Source organism: Psittacula echo (genome assembly GCF_963264785.1).
Source record: "Psittacula echo genome assembly, chromosome: 2".
In the NCBI taxonomy this organism is placed as follows: Eukaryota; Metazoa; Chordata; class Aves; order Psittaciformes; family Psittacidae; genus Psittacula; species Psittacula echo.
Window position 1 is genome coordinate 27,681,154 of NC_137737.1, and position 19,567 is coordinate 27,700,720.

Below are 19,567 nucleotides of genomic sequence, written 5' to 3' on the forward strand. Positions count from 1 at the left end.
GTTTGGGGGCGACTTACGGCCGCAGGAGCGCCGGAGGAGGAGGATGCGCGGTTTTCCCGGCTGATCGGGAAGGAAGGATGACCAAGGGAGGATGTGCACCAGCAGCCAGATCATCGGGAGCCTCCTGGTGCTCTCCGTGCTGGAGATAGGGTTAGGGGTGTCCAGCGTGGCCGTGGGGGCGGTCAGTTTCAGCCTGGTCCTCACAGAGCATAAACCTCAGCTGGGAGACTCTTCTCCGGTATGGAGCGGGGTGTGTGTACGTTAGCCATTTCACTCTCTCTTTAACTCTTTATGGTGGTGATCAGACCGTGCGAAGGCATCCCCCTCCCTTCCCTTTTCTCCCCTTCCCTCCCGCGTGTGCATGCTGTGCCGAGAGCCTCGTCGGGTCCATTTCCAATGTGCATGGGGTACAGTCTGCATAGTCCTGGGACGAGGGGGGAGGCGCGGTGGGAGAGATGTATGGTCGGGGGGGGGGGGGGGGGGGAAGACAACGACGACAGAGAGCTCTTCTTTCTCACTTCTTTTCATTTTTCAATTTTGCTGTAAGCAATTGAACTTTCCATGAACCCATTCTTACACCTGGGAAAGCAGGATGCCTTGAGTGGAACACAGGCCATAGCTTACAATCTTTAAATTGATTGTGAGTTTGGCTTTTAAAAATAGAACAGCCCTGTCCCTTGTGATGAGACTTGAAAAGTGTTTTAAAATAATGTCAAGGGTACACCAGCTGAGTTCTGAGCTTTTGGAGGAAAAAGAGAAAGAGGAAATGGGAAGGAAAAGGCAAGATATGTTCCCATAATCTGGGCACTCTGAGAGCTTCTTGTAAAATGAATAAAAAAATGAAACACCAATAGTGGGTTAATAGAAGCAGCATGTTATTATCACAGAGCATTTCTCACTTCTCAAAATTTTTTTCTTATTTTTTCAGTTTGAGAGATGCATGTTTCTAGGAAGAATGTTCCTCCAAATGGTTATTTATATTTATGAAACAAAGAGTAGGAAATATTGAATATTCAACCTAAACATGAGTGGGCATTTTTTTAACTCCAAAGCTGGTTTTGGCCAGCTTAGCTTGAGCAGCAGTATTTCTAAACAGATTATTTGCCTTCCTTGAGATAAGATGGTAAATGCAAAACACTCTTGGTTATTAATCATCATAACCTCATGTAATTTATAGATTCATTCTGACAAAGTGCTTCATGTAATATTCTGATTGTAAATAATTATTGATTATTGACAACAGTCATAAATATTTTTGGCAGTATATAAGCATACACATAATTCTGCACTGCACAACAAGTAGGTGAAAAATGAGAATGGAGACCAGATAAGATAAGACTGTGATCAGCAGGTAATGGCATTATCAAAATCATTTCAAAGAGGGAGTTTTCTGATTATTGTTAATAAAAAAAAAAAAAAACCCACACCCCAAAACGTGTCAATCTGAAGATTTAATAACCAAAGGCAATATTCTGGATTTCTTTGAAGTCAAAGAGTTTTGACAAGTCAGTGAGATAATTATTTTAGGCAGTGATTGCATTTTGTGACAATGCTATTACAGCTGATACCATTTCATGACGATGCACATTCCTGCACAACTGCCTCATTCATTTTTATGATTTCTGTTACCCCAGAGCTTGTACTAGCAATAGATTAAGATCCTATTACATTAGATGTTGGCTCTGAGGACCTTAGTATCAAAGCAAGAGGCAGATGTAGAGTAAAGAATGTAAGGGAGTATAAGGAAATGACAAACCAAAATTGATTGGTATAACAGGTGGTTGCATCAACATATCAGCAGTCTGGCTGATTTCAAGCTGTTTGTAGGCAGAGTTTTAGAAAGGAATATGACAGAGGAAAATTAATTGATTTTGCAGTTGTTTCTAGGAAATTCTTCCCATATGTAAGGGCAGAGGCAGGGAAGGGAACCCAAAGTGACTTGTTTGCAAATGTAACAAGTGGGTGAAGGATGCCCATAACCAGAGCCAGAAGAGGCAGTCACCAGCTGCTATGAACTGAGCAACTAAATGCACGTTGGGTAGGCAAAGAGAGGCCACAAAGAAACTATAAAGTGGAAGAAAAAAACCAGTTTATACCTCATGTAGTAGAGGAAATGAGAAATCACAATGGTATGCAGAATGGGCTGACATGGTTACTAAGGCCTACTTTCTTTGGCTTGAACTAAAGATCTACGGTCTAAATTCTCACCATTATGGCACCCTCTTTGTACCACTCCAGCACTTCAAATTGTCTGTTAGGTTGTGTACTTATGACTAGGGGACTAGCAGGTGAGACAGAACAAGAAAGGGAATAGAGATCTACCCTTCCAGGGATGCTAAGGGCAATGGGTAACTAGGTTCAAATTAAAACAACTGAAAAAAGGCTTGCTTGCACAATCCTCAGAATTGTCCTGCTGCAGAAATGGCATATACTGCCTTTCTGCTCACTAGATCTTGCACTGAGCTCATATTATCTTCATTAAAGAATATGTCTTGCATGAAATAATGGCGAGGTTTTTTCGTCTAATTCACACTCTTGAATCAAGGTTTTCCTTTGAGAAGTGAACATTAAGGAAAAGAAAGGAACTTCAAAGGAACAAAGCATACTTTTGACAGGTTAGGATGCAAAACACTGGATTTAAGTTGAACAGTGTCATATCTCCTGTTGTAATTTACCTGGAAATATACTGAAAACTTTTGACCCTGTTCTATCCTTTCATGTGGGTGGAACTCAGCAGAGACCCAAGTTCATAAGGAAGTAGATGAAGACAGCATCACCATGGAAACCTTAACCTGAAATCCTAAAATTTTGGCATCTTAAAATCATGCACATTCTATCTCTTGTATTTGCCTCCCCATAATGCTTTACATTTGATGCACATTAGCTCTCTTCTTCAAAGAGTTGTTCTTATTGTTCACTGCCTCCATTCAACCAGATAATTTACTAACATACGTAACTTTAAGCATGTCAATCCCCCCCATAGGATTGGAGATACAAGTGAAGTTAAGCATGGGCTGAAGTGCTCTGATGATTGCATGCCCTGCATTATGTATAAGCAAGCCAGGGAAAGTGGAATAGACAAGAATGAAGAAATGGAAATCCTAGACAATGTTTACATCAAAAATGCATGGAAAAAGGAAAACAGTCTCTAAATTTGTTGTTCGAATTGAAGTTGAGCTGGATCAAGACAGCAAGAGTTGTTTAAAAGAAGCCAACAGAAAACAACTGAAGATATGACTGGCTTCTCAAATCACCTGGAGTCAACTATCCAATTTATTTTACGTCAGGTCCAATCTGTTCTTTTTAAAATAGGCCATAAATGCTAAGGTGAAAACAAACAAAAAAAATCAACAAAACAAGAAACCCCCAAATAAACCAAAAATTCAGTCCCATGAAATGTAAGGTAAATGTGGCTTTGACTTCTGATCTTTCTTTCTGTTATGATTATATTGCTATACTTCACAGGCTATACTCAGTGTCTCCCAGATTTCTATTTAACCAAAATTTAGGCATATTTCTGCAACCCACCATTCCATTTCAGCTATATGATATAACAAACAGAATAATGGTTGCATCACTATGAGTACTGACTATGTATTCACACATATGCATATGGCTCTAATTCTCATTTATTCTGCAAGTGGTGAATAAATTCATGCTACAAATGAGATTCTCTTACAGAGAGAGAGAGAGAGAGAGAGAGAGAAAAGCCACGCCTTTAGTCAAATATGCCATCTCTCTTCAGATGCAAGAGAACCTGATGATTCACTTATGGCTATATCCCTCAAGAATAATAGTTTCTTCTGCTATAAAGACAAATATCTATAAGTATTTGAGAGATTTGTGTTCTCTGGGTGTTAGTCTGTCTGTCTGTCTCTCTGTAGACGCAGAGATATTGTTTCCATGATCTGTGATTTTAGCACAGTGGAAGTCTACCTGCCCACTAAAAATCTGCACTTATAGTTTGGCTACAGAAATTTGCTCCAAGTTGGCACCTGAAATATTTGATTTTTTTTTTTTTTTTTTTTTTTTTCCCCCCAGGATTTGAAGGAAAAGAAAAAGTGTCAGTCAGTATGGAACTCTCCCAGAGCAAGAATATAATTTTAGATTGTTAAATCAATGTTGGTGGCCTAGAATTTTAAAACATTAAATTCTGCATTTAGTTCTACTGCTGCCAAGTTTCCTTTGGAAAGAACAGTCAAATTATTTCTTTTTCTTCCTTATTTATTTTCAAAAGAACACTAAAAAATTCACTTTATTGTTTAAGATACAGACAAAATACAGATGTGATCCTACTTTAATTTGACATATGCGTTGCATTTTCATCAAACTGACCAAATTTCTAGTTGGCTCCTGCTCCTGATGAAATGAATCACAGCACTGCCAGTGAGCTCAGTGGAAGCTGGGGAGAGTTCTGTACCTATAGGTGAGGGAGGATGCATCAAGCACAGAATCTTCTCACGTTGCATGAAATCAGGACAATTCCCTCCAGTTGAGTGAATTTCTCAATCTTTCAGTAGGTTTTCTTTATCATTCAGACACTCCAGAAACATAAACCAATCTGGAAGACAGTCTGTCCAAGAGTACTTGTAATTCCTGGGTTGTTTTGGGGAGGATCTGTTGAACATAGACTGACTTGAGCATACTTAGATGTTTTACTGAGGTAAGACTTTAGTTCACCTGCAAGGAATAATCTTTATTACTTTTTGAGACAAAAAATTAAAAAAAAAAATTTATCTCTTTTGAAACAAAAAAGCATTATTTACTGTTTATTATTCTGACAGGCCCGAAGCAAGGAAATAAATATCATTATTTTGTGCTGAGAATTTGAGTGTTTTGCCAGATGATCAGAGAATTTTTGAATCACTGATTCAAAGAATTCCAGGTTCAAACACGCACTTTAAAATTTCCTTCAGCATTTCTAAAAATAATTTTCCATTTTTAAAGCACCTCTGCAGGCCTAGAACCAGATGAATGGAAACACTAATCACAGGGACTCAGATGGAATTTAAACTGCTTGAACATGGCTTGAATCAGTGGGAACTGCAGCACCACCTGAGCTGATATGACCAAACAGCACACTACCAGGTCAAGGTATTAGCTCAGATTAGACATGGTTTAACACCGTGTCTCACTTCAAATGGCAGAGGCCCCCTCTCAGCATGACAGATTTGGTGGGACATAGGGTTCAGCTGTGTCAATGCTGTTGCTTCTGGTTCTGATTCTGGATGAATTGCAGTCAGCTGGACATTCCTGTTCCCACAACCCCTTGCATGGGACAACAATATTTTTAGAAGTTTTCATCCCTCTTTTGCAAAGATTGTGTTTCTCTGTGGAGGTAACGGGCAAACTCACTACCTAGGTTCACATTTTTTTACCCGTTGGTATTTTTATCTAGTTTGACATCTTTGTTTTCATGAACGGATTATGTGCCCTTTATGCCTACACTAAGAAAACTTAATTCTTGTTCTGAAATACTGCCTTGAAGAAGAGTTACAATTAGAGATATCTCCTCTGCTCTGTTCATCCAATAGGGATTTCAGGTTTTTTCTCATTTGGATGGAGTTAAAGTAGCAAGATTATTAAATTGAATGGCTCTTTCTAAATATTACTAACTTCAAAATCCTGGATATTCTCATGGCAGTCACATGTTTATACAATTTTAGTGTAAAACTAAACTTGACAAGAGTAGATAGAAGTAAAACTGTTGATTCTGTCCTGATCTTTATTCTTCCAAGTAGAAGATTATTTGAATAGACATGATACGCTTGTATTTTCACTGTGTTATTTTTCAAATTTGGAATAATTTCCCTTCCTCTATTTCATCAGATACATATGGATGACCCAGAACACTGGAGGGCTTTCCACGAAGAGTATGTGGTTTGGGCTTCTTTATCATGACAAAGACTAGGGATCAAGTATATTCAGCTGTTTTTCTCTACTATTTTCTTCAGCCTCTCTCCAGAAAGATTTTCTATAGAGACAGTTTTCATTTTCCAGGGAATTGCACACACTATTACTTTTGCCTCCTCAAAACAGAAGAAATAAAGGTTTCTTAGAGTCAATATATAAAAAAAAAATAGTTCCTTTTCTTCTGCACAATGGAAACCAACAAATCTCCGGCTTTCTGCAAATATATGTAAAACTGAATCTTTTTTTTCAGACTACCAGTAAGAAAGCCCCTTTTTTCTAGGAGAAAGTGAAAGAGGTCAAGTCTTCTGTTCCAGAAAATATGAAGTAGGGATGGATCCAAACAACAAAACTTGAATCTAAATTGAGATTTCAGCCTCCCTACCGAAATTTCTAGGTATTTTGAACTGAGGTTTTGTTTCAAGCCCATATTTAATATAAAGTAAATTAAAGCAGGCTCAAAATACACCTTCTCCTTTTCTAGGAGGTCTTTGCTTTCAAAGTTCAACAGACCAAAAGAGAGATTTTCAAATATGCATATTGAACATAAACAAGCATAGCTGCAGCATGAATGGCAAAGACTCCAGAGAAAAACAGACACTACTGCATCACCTTAAAGTCACATCAGTGCTATCAGAGGGACTCTGACACTGCTATGTCTCTGGCAAATCTTTACTGAAAGAGCAACTGAGGCACACACAGCCCACTGAGCCTTTAAGTAGCCTTTGTGCTTTGTAGTATCATCTTTGAAGTTTTTACCAATAGCCTAAAACTGGTTCTGCCTGTATTTATTACTGGATGATACATTAAGTCCTTACCTCCTTTGCTAGTCTTGACATGAAACATCATGTGTCATAGGAGGTATGAATAAATCTGAAATCAAAAAGTAACCCCAGATGCAATGGGGACTGGTTGTAAACAGTGAACTATGAGATTTTGGACCTTTTAGCTTCTCACAGTTTTTCTAATGAAAAATAATTAAAACAAAAGTCCAGCAGTGAAGTATTTGTTTCTATAAGAGAATAATTGCAGTTAATTCCCTCTTGAGTTCTTTAACTAGAGGACACCCTATTCCTTGTGTATATGTATAAATATTGCATATATACAGAGAGAGAAAATACATACAGGGTACACATAAAGGCCCTGACACAGTAAAATGTTATCATAGAATCACAGTATCATAGATTATCTCCAGTTGAAAGGGACCCGTAATTCCCCACCAAGTCCAAATCCATGTTCCTCGCTGGACCCCCTAACACTAAATTATATGACCAAAAGTGTCATCCAGACACTTCTTGAACCCTGACAGACTTGGTGCTATGATGTCTTTCCTGGGAAGCCTGTTCTAGTAATCAACCACCCTCCCAGTTGAAGAACCTCTTCCTAATGTCCAACCCGAACTTTTCCTGATGCAACTTCATTCCATTTCCATGGGTCCTATAGTTGGTCACCAGAGGGAGGAGATCAGCACCTCCTCCTCCACTTGAAGAAGGTGTAAACTGCAACGAGGGCACCCCTCAGCCTTCTCTTCTCCAAGCTGAACAAACCAAGACCTTGTCTATTCCTCCTTAGTTTTCCCTTAAGGCCTTTCATCATCTTGGTCACTGTCCTCTGGACACACTCTAATAATTTCATGCCCTTCTTATATTTGAAGCACCCAAAACTGCACACAGTACTTGAGGTGGGACAGCACCAATGCAATATATTGTGGGTTAATCCCTCAACTGGCTAGCTGTGCTGTGCTTGATGCACACTAGGACACTGTTGGCCTTTTTGTCTGACAGAGCACACCATTGTCTTTTCAACTTGTCATCAAGCCAGACCCTCAGATCTCTTTTTGTGGGGCTGTTTCCAGCCTCTTTTCCTGCAATATTTATGTATAAGAAGGATTACCTCATCCTAGATGCAGAATCTGGCACTTGCTCTTGTTTAATTTCATATGGTTGGTGATTGCCCACCTCTGCAGTCTATCCAGATATCTCTGTAAGGCTTCTCTACTTTTGAGGGTGTTCGCAGCTCCTCCTATTTTACTATCATTGGCAAACTTACTTAATGTACATTCAACTCCTGCATCCAGATCTTTACTCCAGGTAGTCCTTCAGATACTTTGACAACTATGGAATACAGTAGTCACCCCTTGTTTTTGAGAAGACAGTAACTTAGGGCCTGCAGATTAGCTCATTCACTATTCTTTGGATTTCAACTGGGAAATACCTTAGGTAATATATAAGTATACGGCACTACACAATGGTGGCTTGGAAGGATGCATTTCCTGTCCTTGAAAAGCAGTAAAGAACAGCAAAGCTGCCAAAACTGGTGGGTTCTAATGCTGAGTGAATCTGTAATTTGCATATTGCTCCTTTGGTCATATGCAAAGCTACTATGACTTGTCAATTGCATTCCCTTCTGTCTAGCAAAACTGTATAATGGAAATAGGAAGTCTTCTTCAATTGAAAACAGTGGTAAAAAAAATCATTGACTCTAACAGGCGCAGAATTAGAGCATTCTTGAAGAGATGGGTGACCTATTATTTCAGCTTTGAAGGTAAATCATCAACCCCACAGCTTTTTAAAGTAGTTAACACACACTTATTACAAGTTGAAACTATCTTTGATAGTATCTTCCACATCCTTTCTTTAAGTTCTGCAGAACTCATTAATTTTTCTCTATACAAAATTCTCCTGTCAATGCTATTCAATCACTGCAAAGAGAAATCATGTTATTAATAATCCGCTTTATCAAGTCTGATTGAATAGAACTTAATTATAGTGAATTTTTTTTTTTTTGAGGTTTCTGCATTAATGCTGAGAAATACAAAACATTGCATGTGAAAATCTGAAGCATGCCTTCAGCTGAAATCAATCTGCTGTGGCAGGACTGGGAGTGAAACTCCTAAACCTCACAGAAAGCTTGAGTGAAAACCTACAATTCAGGAGTGATATTTCTGAGCTGAAATCTCCCCTTCCTGTCAGAAAGGGGTAGAGGAAGCCCTACCTGTTGGCTTTTTGATTGTTATTCCAATAGGTGAGCTGTAGTAGCAACCACCAGTTGTATGTCCTGGTACGTCCTGATCCGTTCAGCACCATGGTCTACATGACCCAGCCCTTTCCATAGTCAGACTGGTATGAAGTCCACATCCCATGCTTAGTATAGAAGTAAATAATATACAAAATTTAACCATATTCATTGTGTGCAATTGATTCAATGGACCTAGAGTAAAAATATATGTTAAGGTTTATTCTTAGGTATATACATGAACTACTCTAGTTGGAGAGAGACTACTCTAGTTGGAGAGAGATAAACTATGCAGTAAAGCACCACCTCAAATGAGATACTGAAGTTGCAAAATTCTGAAGGGTAAATGTGAGGTACAAGCAATATATTACAAGGATCTTGAAATCCTGAATGATGTACAGAAACTGCATAATTTTTTTTCTTTTCCTTATGTAACAGTCAGGTCTGTTCAGTGATTTAACCCTAAATCAAGGTCAAGCAAAGCCTTTTGCTAGAAACACCATCTCCATGCAGAATGAATGTGGGAAAATCCATTTTCAAAGCTATAAAATTAAGTCCCAATAGGGGCATAGGGTTAGATTTACTGAAAATAAGAAGCACAGATTTCATAATAAAGAAGTTTATGAGGTATCAAAGACATCTTCTGACAGTATTATAAACACCTGGAGAAGGCTTTATTGCTTTCATCCAACTACTTTAATTCCTACCACAACTGCTTCCTCAGGGACTACTTTCTGACTCCCTCATTACATTTTTTTGTTGAGGGACAAAGAGATGTTCAGAGAATGTCATCTGTCTTCAGTGCAGGTCACTAAAAAGCATTAACATCATTGTTAGGGATGTTTCTGGTTTTGTTAATTAGTTTTTTCTTAATGCTTGATGCAACAATTAGTACATCAGCTTGTGAAAGGGAACTACATGAAAAGGTACAGATACCTTCATGCAAAGTGAGCTATCTAGAAACAGGTTTTCCTGCATGTTCAGTGTAGCTACACTCGTACTTTACACCTGCACCCACAGAGCTGAATGAATTGCATTCTTGCCCAGAGTTCCAACAATCCACGTATGATCCCTTGGTGGTTCAGATGGTAGGATCAGGGCATTAAGTACCTCAGCAGCATGAAAGTAGGTGATTTGGATCACTGACTAAAACTTGCTAAACTTATCTAAACAAACCCCAAAAGAGTAAAAAGTAATCTTTTGCTTGCAACATTGATTTTGTTTTGTTTTGGGGTTTTTTTTTCCGTATTTTGGTTACCCAAGCAGTTTAAAAGTATGCTTTGTTTTTTTCTTTTTTGTATGAGCAATCATCTTTAATCTGGCTTCTCATTCCAGTTTCTTCTTCTCAGATAAGTGTGTTTATGGTTCAGTTATAGCTTCCTGAAATATAAGGTTTGTGATAAAAATGCTGACAACTGTAATCACTGCCTAAACTACTGTTGAGGTTAGCACTACAGCAATGCAGCAGCATTTAAACTTCAGACCTTAAATGATGAAATAACTGTTGTTTTATTTTTGCTTTTTTTGTTTTGCAGTTTCTGCTTTGTGGCATATGTGGAATATTGTGCGCCAAAAAAAAATCTGGACTTGTTGTAAGTTTTTCCACTGCATATGCAATACCTAATTATATATAGAAAGGCATACTTATCTAACTTGAAATCTTTACTGGAGGCCTTCAGAGTCCAAGTGTTTCTGATAAAAAGTCTGTACAATTGCAACTTAGCATTCCAAAAAAGCAATCAGCACTTTGGGTTAATCAAACAACACAAGGCAGTTCTGAAATGGCCTATTTAGGTCATACCTATTTAAGCCATGCATCCCTATTTATCCCAGTCTGGATAAACTTGGATGGAAAACCATCTGACAGAAATTTATGCCAAGTCAATAAAAAGTTCCCCAATAATGTCACTGGATTGCATCTTCTGTCCTTCAGGAACCAACAGTGGGCTGCCACATCAGTGAGGCTACTGTCACTTCACAAGTCATAGCAGAACTTCATGTTGAAGACATGATCCTATTATAAGTGATATCTGGTGCAATTTTCTGCCAGCTTGATTATTCCGCCATATACAGATGGAAGTCACATAAAACCAGCACAAGTGTGAAGGGAATCAAGATCTCTTTCAGACAGTTTTTGAATATCAGTGAGTTATCCTAACCCTGTTACAATGACAATCTCATTTCTTAAAGCATATGTACCATAAGCAGTTTCTAAAAGCTGACTGTTCTCATGGTCTCATAAAATAATCACTTCCCAGTGGACTGCAGCATACAGCCTGGGTGCCACACACCTGACAAAGTTTTTATCCCAGTTATGTACAGAAGTGGTCTCTAAGGCTTTATAAATTTTTCCTACCACAGTAGACAAAGCCATATTGAGTAACAGCAAAGACCCATCTAGATCAACGTCTGACAGGCCAGCAGTTTCAAAGGAAGTGAGTAAGGCAGTAGGTTAGCCGTATCTTCATAATAAAGTCTTTTGCTCTTGAGTCATTTATGGCTCAAGGACATACTGAACCTGGGTGGCATCTTTGTGATTAAAGTGTTAGGAGGTCTTCAAACATATCTCATTAACCGCATCCTGTATCACATCCTTCTAAATTTTCCAGAAGCATTTTAACCAAGTTAAAAAAACCAAACAAGCAAATGATCACATAGTCACCACACTGACCTTCTGTAAGATTTCTTTGTTGTTTCTTTTGCTTCTTTGTCTAGCACGTTCACCTTGAACACTTTTGAAGTCCCCTCGAAAGCTGTAGAAAGCCTTCAAACTGCTCTCTAACTGAACAAATTAGAACTGAACAGGAGGCAGAGTCAGATGGCACACAAAGAAAGACAGATTCACTGAAAATGCATGAGGCATTCACTCCTGAGGAGTGGTGAGAAACTGCACAATGGAAAATTATGACACATTCTGTTATGATATAGTTTTGGATGAATTGCTAGAAATCAAAAGATTTGTGTCCTACTAGTCCTTCCATTGACTAAACTCATGACCAACTCATTCTACCCAACTTTATCTTATATGCAACATCAATCTGAACTCTAGTATACCAGAAGGTATTGTATTCCCTTGGAGCTCTGTGGGAGCTGAGAAAGTTAAAAATGAGTGTCTGCCCAGTGTTTTGCAGATCATGATGCTATTGAAACATTGAATTATGGTTAGTCTCATTTTTCATATGAATGAATTTGTCTCTGAAAAATGTTACTATGACATAACCTTTCTCATCTTTCCTGACAGATGATACTTTTTTCTGCCTGTTGCATCTGTGGACTAATCGGAGGAATCTTAAATTTTCAATTTCTTCGTGCTCTGGCAAAGAAGTCGTCTGCTCTTTATTCTTTGCATCTTGCCTCCATGTCTCTTGCATGCATTGGAATTGGTGGTTGCACCCTTTCTTCATGGCTCACTTGTCGGCTAGCCAGCTATGAACAAAGGCGAATGTTCTCAGAAAGAGAACATTCATTGCATCACTCCCATGAAATGGCAGAAAAAGTGAGTTGTGAGTCCTCCCTTACTTGTTCCACTTCTCCTAAAATGCTACTGTATGTGTTAACGTTTACAATGGGCAAGAGATGTACTCAGTTTTCAGTTTTATATGAGAATGAGCTTCTGGGAAATGAAATGCTGCCATTCTGTGTAAGCCTTATTATGTTGCATTATATGGAGCTATTTTTAGGTAGTGGATATTTGCAGTACATCCATTTCAATGAAGTACATCCATTTTCAACATAATTCCATTGTATAGCAATTCAAGGGTTTAACTGCTAAATATAGCACTTCATAAATAATGTGAAGCTTTATTAATATGGATTATCATGTATTGTACTGTGAAAAAGCACAGAATGCTTTCTGTAACCACATCATTGCATGCTTCCAGGATTTAATCAATTTCTTCCTCTCCTAACTACTCAGCTTATAAAATAGGTTATTTAAACACAAAAGCCACAGTTCACAAACCTGGATGACTAAACCTAAGCACCTAAGGGCATATTTAGATACCTAAATGAAACTGGTCTGATTTGCAGCACCACTGAGTATTTGCTGCCTTTCTTTGTTAAAAATAAGCTTACCAAGGTGTCTAGGTCTACGTTTAGGTTCTGAAACTTAAGCTCCTGAAAGTAAGCAAGTAGGGTCAGAAAATTAATTTAATAGAATTATTGAAATCAGCTCATTGGACTTACAGATCTGGCTAATATTTGAAGAGTAAAATTTTAACTAACACCCTATGCTTTACATTCGGACTTTGTATCCAATGCCTTTCATTTGAGAAATGAGTAGAGAAGGGAACAAAAGTCAAGTGAACTGCCCAACTAAACCTCCAAGTGGAAGTTTGCATTACAGTTAAATTCAACAGTCTGTATCATATCTACTGAGACCTCTGAATAGCAGATTGAGGATTAATTCACTCAGAATGTAGAATGTTTCCAGATTCTGTGACAAAACATGACACAGCAGTTAATAGTCCATGAAGTAAAAAATTACTTGTCATTATCCTGTTTCTTAACTGACATGAGACTTCAAGTAGAAATATAAAATGAATTTACCTTAGATGTTTGAAATGTGTGTTTAAAAATTTAATAGTACAGGCTAAAACTATAACATAAAGTAGGGTGATAAAATCAAGAGAAGAGGTACATTTCTTCCTCTCATTTTAAAAAGAAGCAGAATTCTGGTCAGCTATGTAGGCAAGTATGACTATTGTCTTATAGATGATAGGTTTGATCTTGCCTTTCAAAGAGGCTCTTTCCTCAATAAAGACAAAGATGAAGCCCATTTGAAATAAAAAGAGAGATAAAGCAACAAAGAAATGGCCTGGGAAGAAAAACACCTGCCAACCCTACCAATTTGGGCTGAAGATGACCAAGTATAGCAGCAGTTCACTGCCTCCTTTCCTGGACTGTTTTAACCTAATGAGCTTTTAGCCACATAGTACAGAGGACTGCCAAACGCCCACTTATCTTGGGTGAACAGCCATGATGCACGTGCAGAGCAACCCTATGGCACATGCTCAGTGAATATGGGATGTGCCCCACCAATGGAGGACTTTGTGCAAGTGTGTTGTAGATTCAAGTATGCATGTGCAGATGGTCTGATCTGGAACTTCTTAGACCTACATACAACCTGTGGACTGCCTGCTGCTAGTGGGTTTGAGTACATTAGCTCTAGTCATGCACCTAAAAAATAACGAAGGCTGCTTAAAAACTTACATTAAATTAGGCCTTCATGTAGAAAATGGCTTTAAAATGTTTTAATATAAGACTATTTTATATATTTATACTATATAGATATACAGTAATATAGACATGTACTGCATGTGCATTTATTTGTGCTATATTTATTGTATAATTGTTATATTTATATTAGAGGTTGAGGGGTATTGAAATAACCGACCTGCCCAGCTGCCCGGTGGTTCCCCCGACACCAGAGTTACCTCCAAGGTACGCTGAACACTAGGGAGCTACCATGTTGTTATGTCACTTCAGGAAGGGCCACCTCTAAGAGGAAGTCATAGTTTCAGCTAATCAAAGTTGGCTGATGCTGTGATGCCACTCTGAGTTGGGAATGGTGCTTCCAGGTAGTGACATAATTCCACATGGTGAACGCTGCAGTCTGGAAGTAAGTTGAGTATTTAAAATATTCACCCTAGTAAAAGATCCAAATGCTCCTATTTGGATGTTGCAACCATTTACTCACTCTGCTTCTAACCTGTGTGCTTCTCCATTTCTTGAATTCAGCAACATTTTTTAATTTATTAATACATTGATTTTTGTAAATAGACATACCGGGGAATATAAATGGTTTTCAATATTTTCTGAAATTATGATGATATTCTAATAGCTGATGTCTCCAGAGGATTCAAGTGACAAAGCTGACAAAAGGAAACTTACATGTACTTACAGGTAGTCTTCTGACAGATCAAGGCTATTAACATGTATCTGACTGATAGTTAATATTAAACGGCTTTGGTATTCCTGGTCTCTTTCCTTGCTGACTGATATCTTCAGTGTAGATCCAACAAAGGCAACAAAGGCTTAGGCATCTATAAACAAGCAAAACGTAGTGCCTTGTTTCAGAGCAGATAACCCCCAAACTGGGATTCAGAGTTCAGTGTTAGGTATGATTGTTCCTCTTCAGTATATGAGAATGCTGCAAGGCATCATACAAAAAATCCAGCACCATCATCTGGCAAAAGGAGAGGTGGGTGGTAGAAAACACTCAAAATTCAGTAACTTTAAGTACCTTATTTTGTCTGAAATTTATGCTTGACACACGAGTATTAATTGGCAATGTTACTTGGTTTGATGGCCCTATGTTTACTTTGTAGAGAGGAATAGGACATCCTTTCTTTCAAAAACTGTACAGGGAACAATTAAGTCTTGTGATCTACTTTAAAATGTAGCAGGTAGCACACGAGGGAGAAGGCACCAGTGCTTCCACCTTATATTAAACTCTAAGTTCTGGTCTCTGCCTCCCAAACTATTTATAAATCAAATGTTATGTATTAAAGGAAGAGAGAGAAAGAGTCAGAATACGAACAATGACCCGGTCCCAGAATTTTTTTCTCTTCACCAAGAATCTTGGCTACTATTCTATAGAGTCAGGTTCTTTCTGTCTTTCTCTCTGTTTAGCTCAATGAATCTTGCTTTACTCTCTTCATAGTAATTTCCACAAGAAGGAGGACAAACAAATCCTTTTTCTTCAACATTTTCTCCAACTGTACCTAGAAGGTAGAAAAGGTGAAATTAATCTTTCCATGCAGAGAAGAGCTTTTGGTTCTCATGCAAATATTTTAGAACCAGTCCAACAGTGGCACCTCTCCCTCATCTACCTGAATTCATTGTTATGTGCCCATTCCTCTTGGCATAGCTGGATGTTCTCTGTGATCTGTCATTGGACATAGGTAACAGATCATTTCTGCATTCAAATTCAATGTGGTATGAAATAAGCCTAAAACTGCTCAGAATAAGGCACTTCTGAGCATAAACCACATGTGGCTTAGCAGCCTTCAGGGTCAGGGAACTGCTTAATTAATGCAGCTGTCTCCCAGCAAACAAATCTTTGTTTAGATGCTTTAGGATTCTGACTCATGATCAGGTCAGCTTACTCCAGGATGACTCATCTGCCACTTGGGCAGCAATTGCTGAACTGCTAAAAAATTGTAGTCCGGCATATTAAGTGCAAACCAAAATCAGTTCCATCCCAAACCCCTTAGATCCTGTTTGGATCTAAACCTACTTCCTAAATGTCTACCCCAGCTAGCATCAAACATCTGTTCGTAGCATGTCAGCACAGAAAAAGGTTTGAATGGAAGCAAACACTTAACTACCATCTTCTTCCTTTGTAGATTAGCACACAAGTTCGATTTGATACGCTTTCAAAGGACAATGCCACAAAACTTGCACAGATGCCATCCAATGCTGTACCTGTAGTCTGAGAGCAATGTCCAACTCATTCAGTATCAACGGGTCTATCAGCTTTCAAATGTATTTAATTTATGTAGGAAGAAACATTATTTCTTTTTTAACAGTGAGATTTATCAAGCCAAATAAAAGTTGCAGAGTTTTTCTGAATGTTTGAAATTCGGAGTTTGTTAATTTGTTTTTTACAAACTCAGCTAATTGAATTTCAAAAACCATAGCATAATAATATTGATCAGTCTTTTCTGTTCTTGTTCCAGGAAATGACAGACAACCTAAGCAATGGTGGCCCACATCTGATTTATAATGGAAGTATATATTAAGAGATATTTAAAAGTTCCATGGAAAGAAATGGGTTTAGAACTTTCTTCAGGAAAAAAATAGACTCCAAGGAATTAAGAAAATAGAACTATCTTAGCTTTTATGGCTCCAATGTTACAACTGCAGAACAGCACAGTTGCATTTTCCTTTTAGAAACATGCTCAAAATTTGTCTCCTAAACATTCTGAGGATATTCAGAATTTATTAATTTCCTGGCTACTCTCTTTTTTTTTTTTTTTTTTTTTTTGTCTGAATAACTTTTCAGAATTCTGTCAGTATTTGAAACAGACTTCTCAAGACTCTTCTTCTCAAAAAGACTCAAAACCAAGAAAAAAAATAACCAAACTGGGCTACATTCAGCCTGGTCACAGCATTTCTACAGAGAAGAGAAGAGTAGAGAGCAGCGGAAGGATGGCTCAGGGGAATCTTTTTCTCCTCCCCACTTAGCAGCATCTGGTGTAATATGATGGCGTCAGATCATCTGGCATGGTACCAGCAACACATCTGCACAGTCCTTCTCCCCAAATGCAGCCAGACTCAATTTTCCCAGTAGATCATATCAAAAAAGAGTGCAAATTACTCTTCCAAAAGGCTTCCATTTCACATTCAGAGTGTAAATGAAGTCTGCTGAAAACACCACCAATGTCTTTGTTTTGAAAGACAGAATGCTCTAAGAATGCCATAAATCAAAATCTCAACAATGCCTTGTTGTAAAGAAATTGTAAATATTTCCAATTTGTGAATGAAGTATATTTCGTAATTTGTTCATAAAAGATAACAAATAAAATGAAATCTAAACCACAGATTTTAGAGAGTTCTTCTGGGGGTTTTCCTCCTTCGAAAAATCCTGCAAAGATGAACATGCTTGCAGTTTTGCAGAGTGCATTGAAATGTTCCTAAAGGGGTGAAGCAAACTCATAAAGGAGAAAAATGAAGCCTGAACAAAAGCGTAGTCAAGGTCAGAACACACTGGCAAGGTCTGCACACCTGCAATAGTCTGGGGTCTGTTAGAGCAGTGTATATGTTAAGGAAGCAGCTTTAATTGACCCCAGACTTTATTGTAAGACCTACAGGCTCATATAGCCATGAAAAATATAGATGTAATCTGTAACAGAACATATACAGAATAATATTCATATCAAACGTTAAAATAAAATCACCCATATCTTACATAGTGAGTCATTGATTGTGCTGTAAAGCCCAGCACTTCAACATGAGCTTGAGAAGTGAGCATTATTGACGACTAGCAACATTTGGTGATTTATACCCACATCCTCAGACAAGTGTGAATAGAGTCTTTTTGCTATTTAAGCCATGCCAAAAAATCCTCTAGAAATTACATTAAATTGTTTTGTGAATCTGTATAGTATAAAATGATCTTTATTTTAATCATCTGAGGATTTTCTAAGTCTGTAAGGGAGTTTCCCATCTAATTACAACATACTAAACATTATCACTGTGATTTAAGTCTTTCCAACTTCATGCAAATTAGTTGGCTGGTTAAGCTTGTAAGTCAAAAACTGGTCCACCTTCTAAGGTTTCTCTTCACTTATCTGCTGTCTCAAAGGGCTTTTGAATCTTCTCAAAGGCTGTGATGTATTGATACGTATTATGTACATTAGAAATTGCTAATGAGACTGTTCAAGTTCATAAAGAATACAGATGCTGTCACAGCAAAAGAATCAGATGTTAAGGCACCTCTGCTCAAGGAAAGTGCTTCCGTTCCCAGGTCCTACCAGCCTTTAGACTGTCTCCCTGCTACACTCCAGCTTTGAACTCTTTATAGGTGCTATTGCTACCTCAGCTAGATGCTCCTCCTCCTCAGCACCAGGAAGCATGGGATACATCTGTCCCCAGTACGTGCCCCTTCTGAGAGAACTTTTGTTGCAGCCCTGGACACAACTTCTCCAAGGCAGGACTACTGTCTAAATGGGCTGCAGAGTTTCACACAGGTTGAAGAAATACACACTATACATAGAACCAGGGGAGGTGGTTCTGTAAGATTCCCTTCCTAAATGCATCGGTACAAACCCTTATTGTAACTTATGAAATACAACCACATCACTTCTGATGCTTTTCAGGAGGTGCTGAAAGGAGAGTGGAGGGATCTGGACCCCAGAGAACAAAAGATTCAATTGTATAGAGGTTTTCTTATTCTTCTTTTGCTGCCAAGCCTGTAGAAAAACTGTCTTGTCCCTGCATTAATAAAAGCTTTGAAAAGGCAAAGCTGGAATTCAAAAGACTTAGGAACAAATGAGATGAAGACTGCTTCTACATGAGACATACAAAAAGGATCAGAACTTTTAAGTTCAAAGTAAATTACAATAATAGAAGGAGGTGGAAGGCAAATTCTAGGAAATGCTTCACTTTGTTTCATGAAGTTTTGCTCTCTAAGTGCATACAGAGTTCAACTGTAATGGAAATATTTTCTGTATGTTTTCATTACTGGTACAGTTGAAAAGACACTCATTCCACTTATCCAACTGTATGAAAAACAAAGCTTTCAGTTTTCAGAATGTGACCAGCAAGCATTTCTACACCAATAGCTTGTCTTGCACAATCTTTAATATATATATTTGTTGCATTCAGACAGATTCCCTTCAGATGGTCTAGAGAGGTATGAAAAAGCAGGTCAGATTCAATAAGAAATTTATATGTAGTAAGCCATAAACACAAATACTCATACTACTCTGCTCTCGTGAGACCTCACTTGGAATATTGTGTGCAGTTCTGGTGTCCTCAACATAAAAAGGACATGGAACTGTTGGCACAAGTCCAGAGGAGGGCCACGAGGATGATCAGGGGACTGGAGCACCTCCCGTATGGAGACAGGCTGAGAAAGTTGGGGCTGTTCAGCCTGGAGAAGAGAAGGCTGCGTGGAGACCTCATAGGAGCCTTC

At 38.3% G+C, this 19,567-nt stretch overlaps 1 protein-coding gene across 1 annotated transcript; it reads left to right on the forward strand.

The window, feature by feature from the left end:
• Positions 1–91: 91 nt before the first annotated feature.
• On the forward strand, positions 92–16,670 carry TMEM196 (transmembrane protein 196; the record flags this gene model as incomplete). Its single annotated transcript, XM_080609603.1, has 4 exons — positions 92–238; positions 10,461–10,517; positions 12,167–12,421; positions 16,608–16,670. The coding sequence occupies 4 exons, from the start codon at positions 92–94 to the stop codon at positions 16,668–16,670; spliced, it is 522 nt and encodes a 173-aa protein (XP_080465729.1).
• Between the last annotated feature and the right edge of the window lie 2,897 nt (positions 16,671–19,567).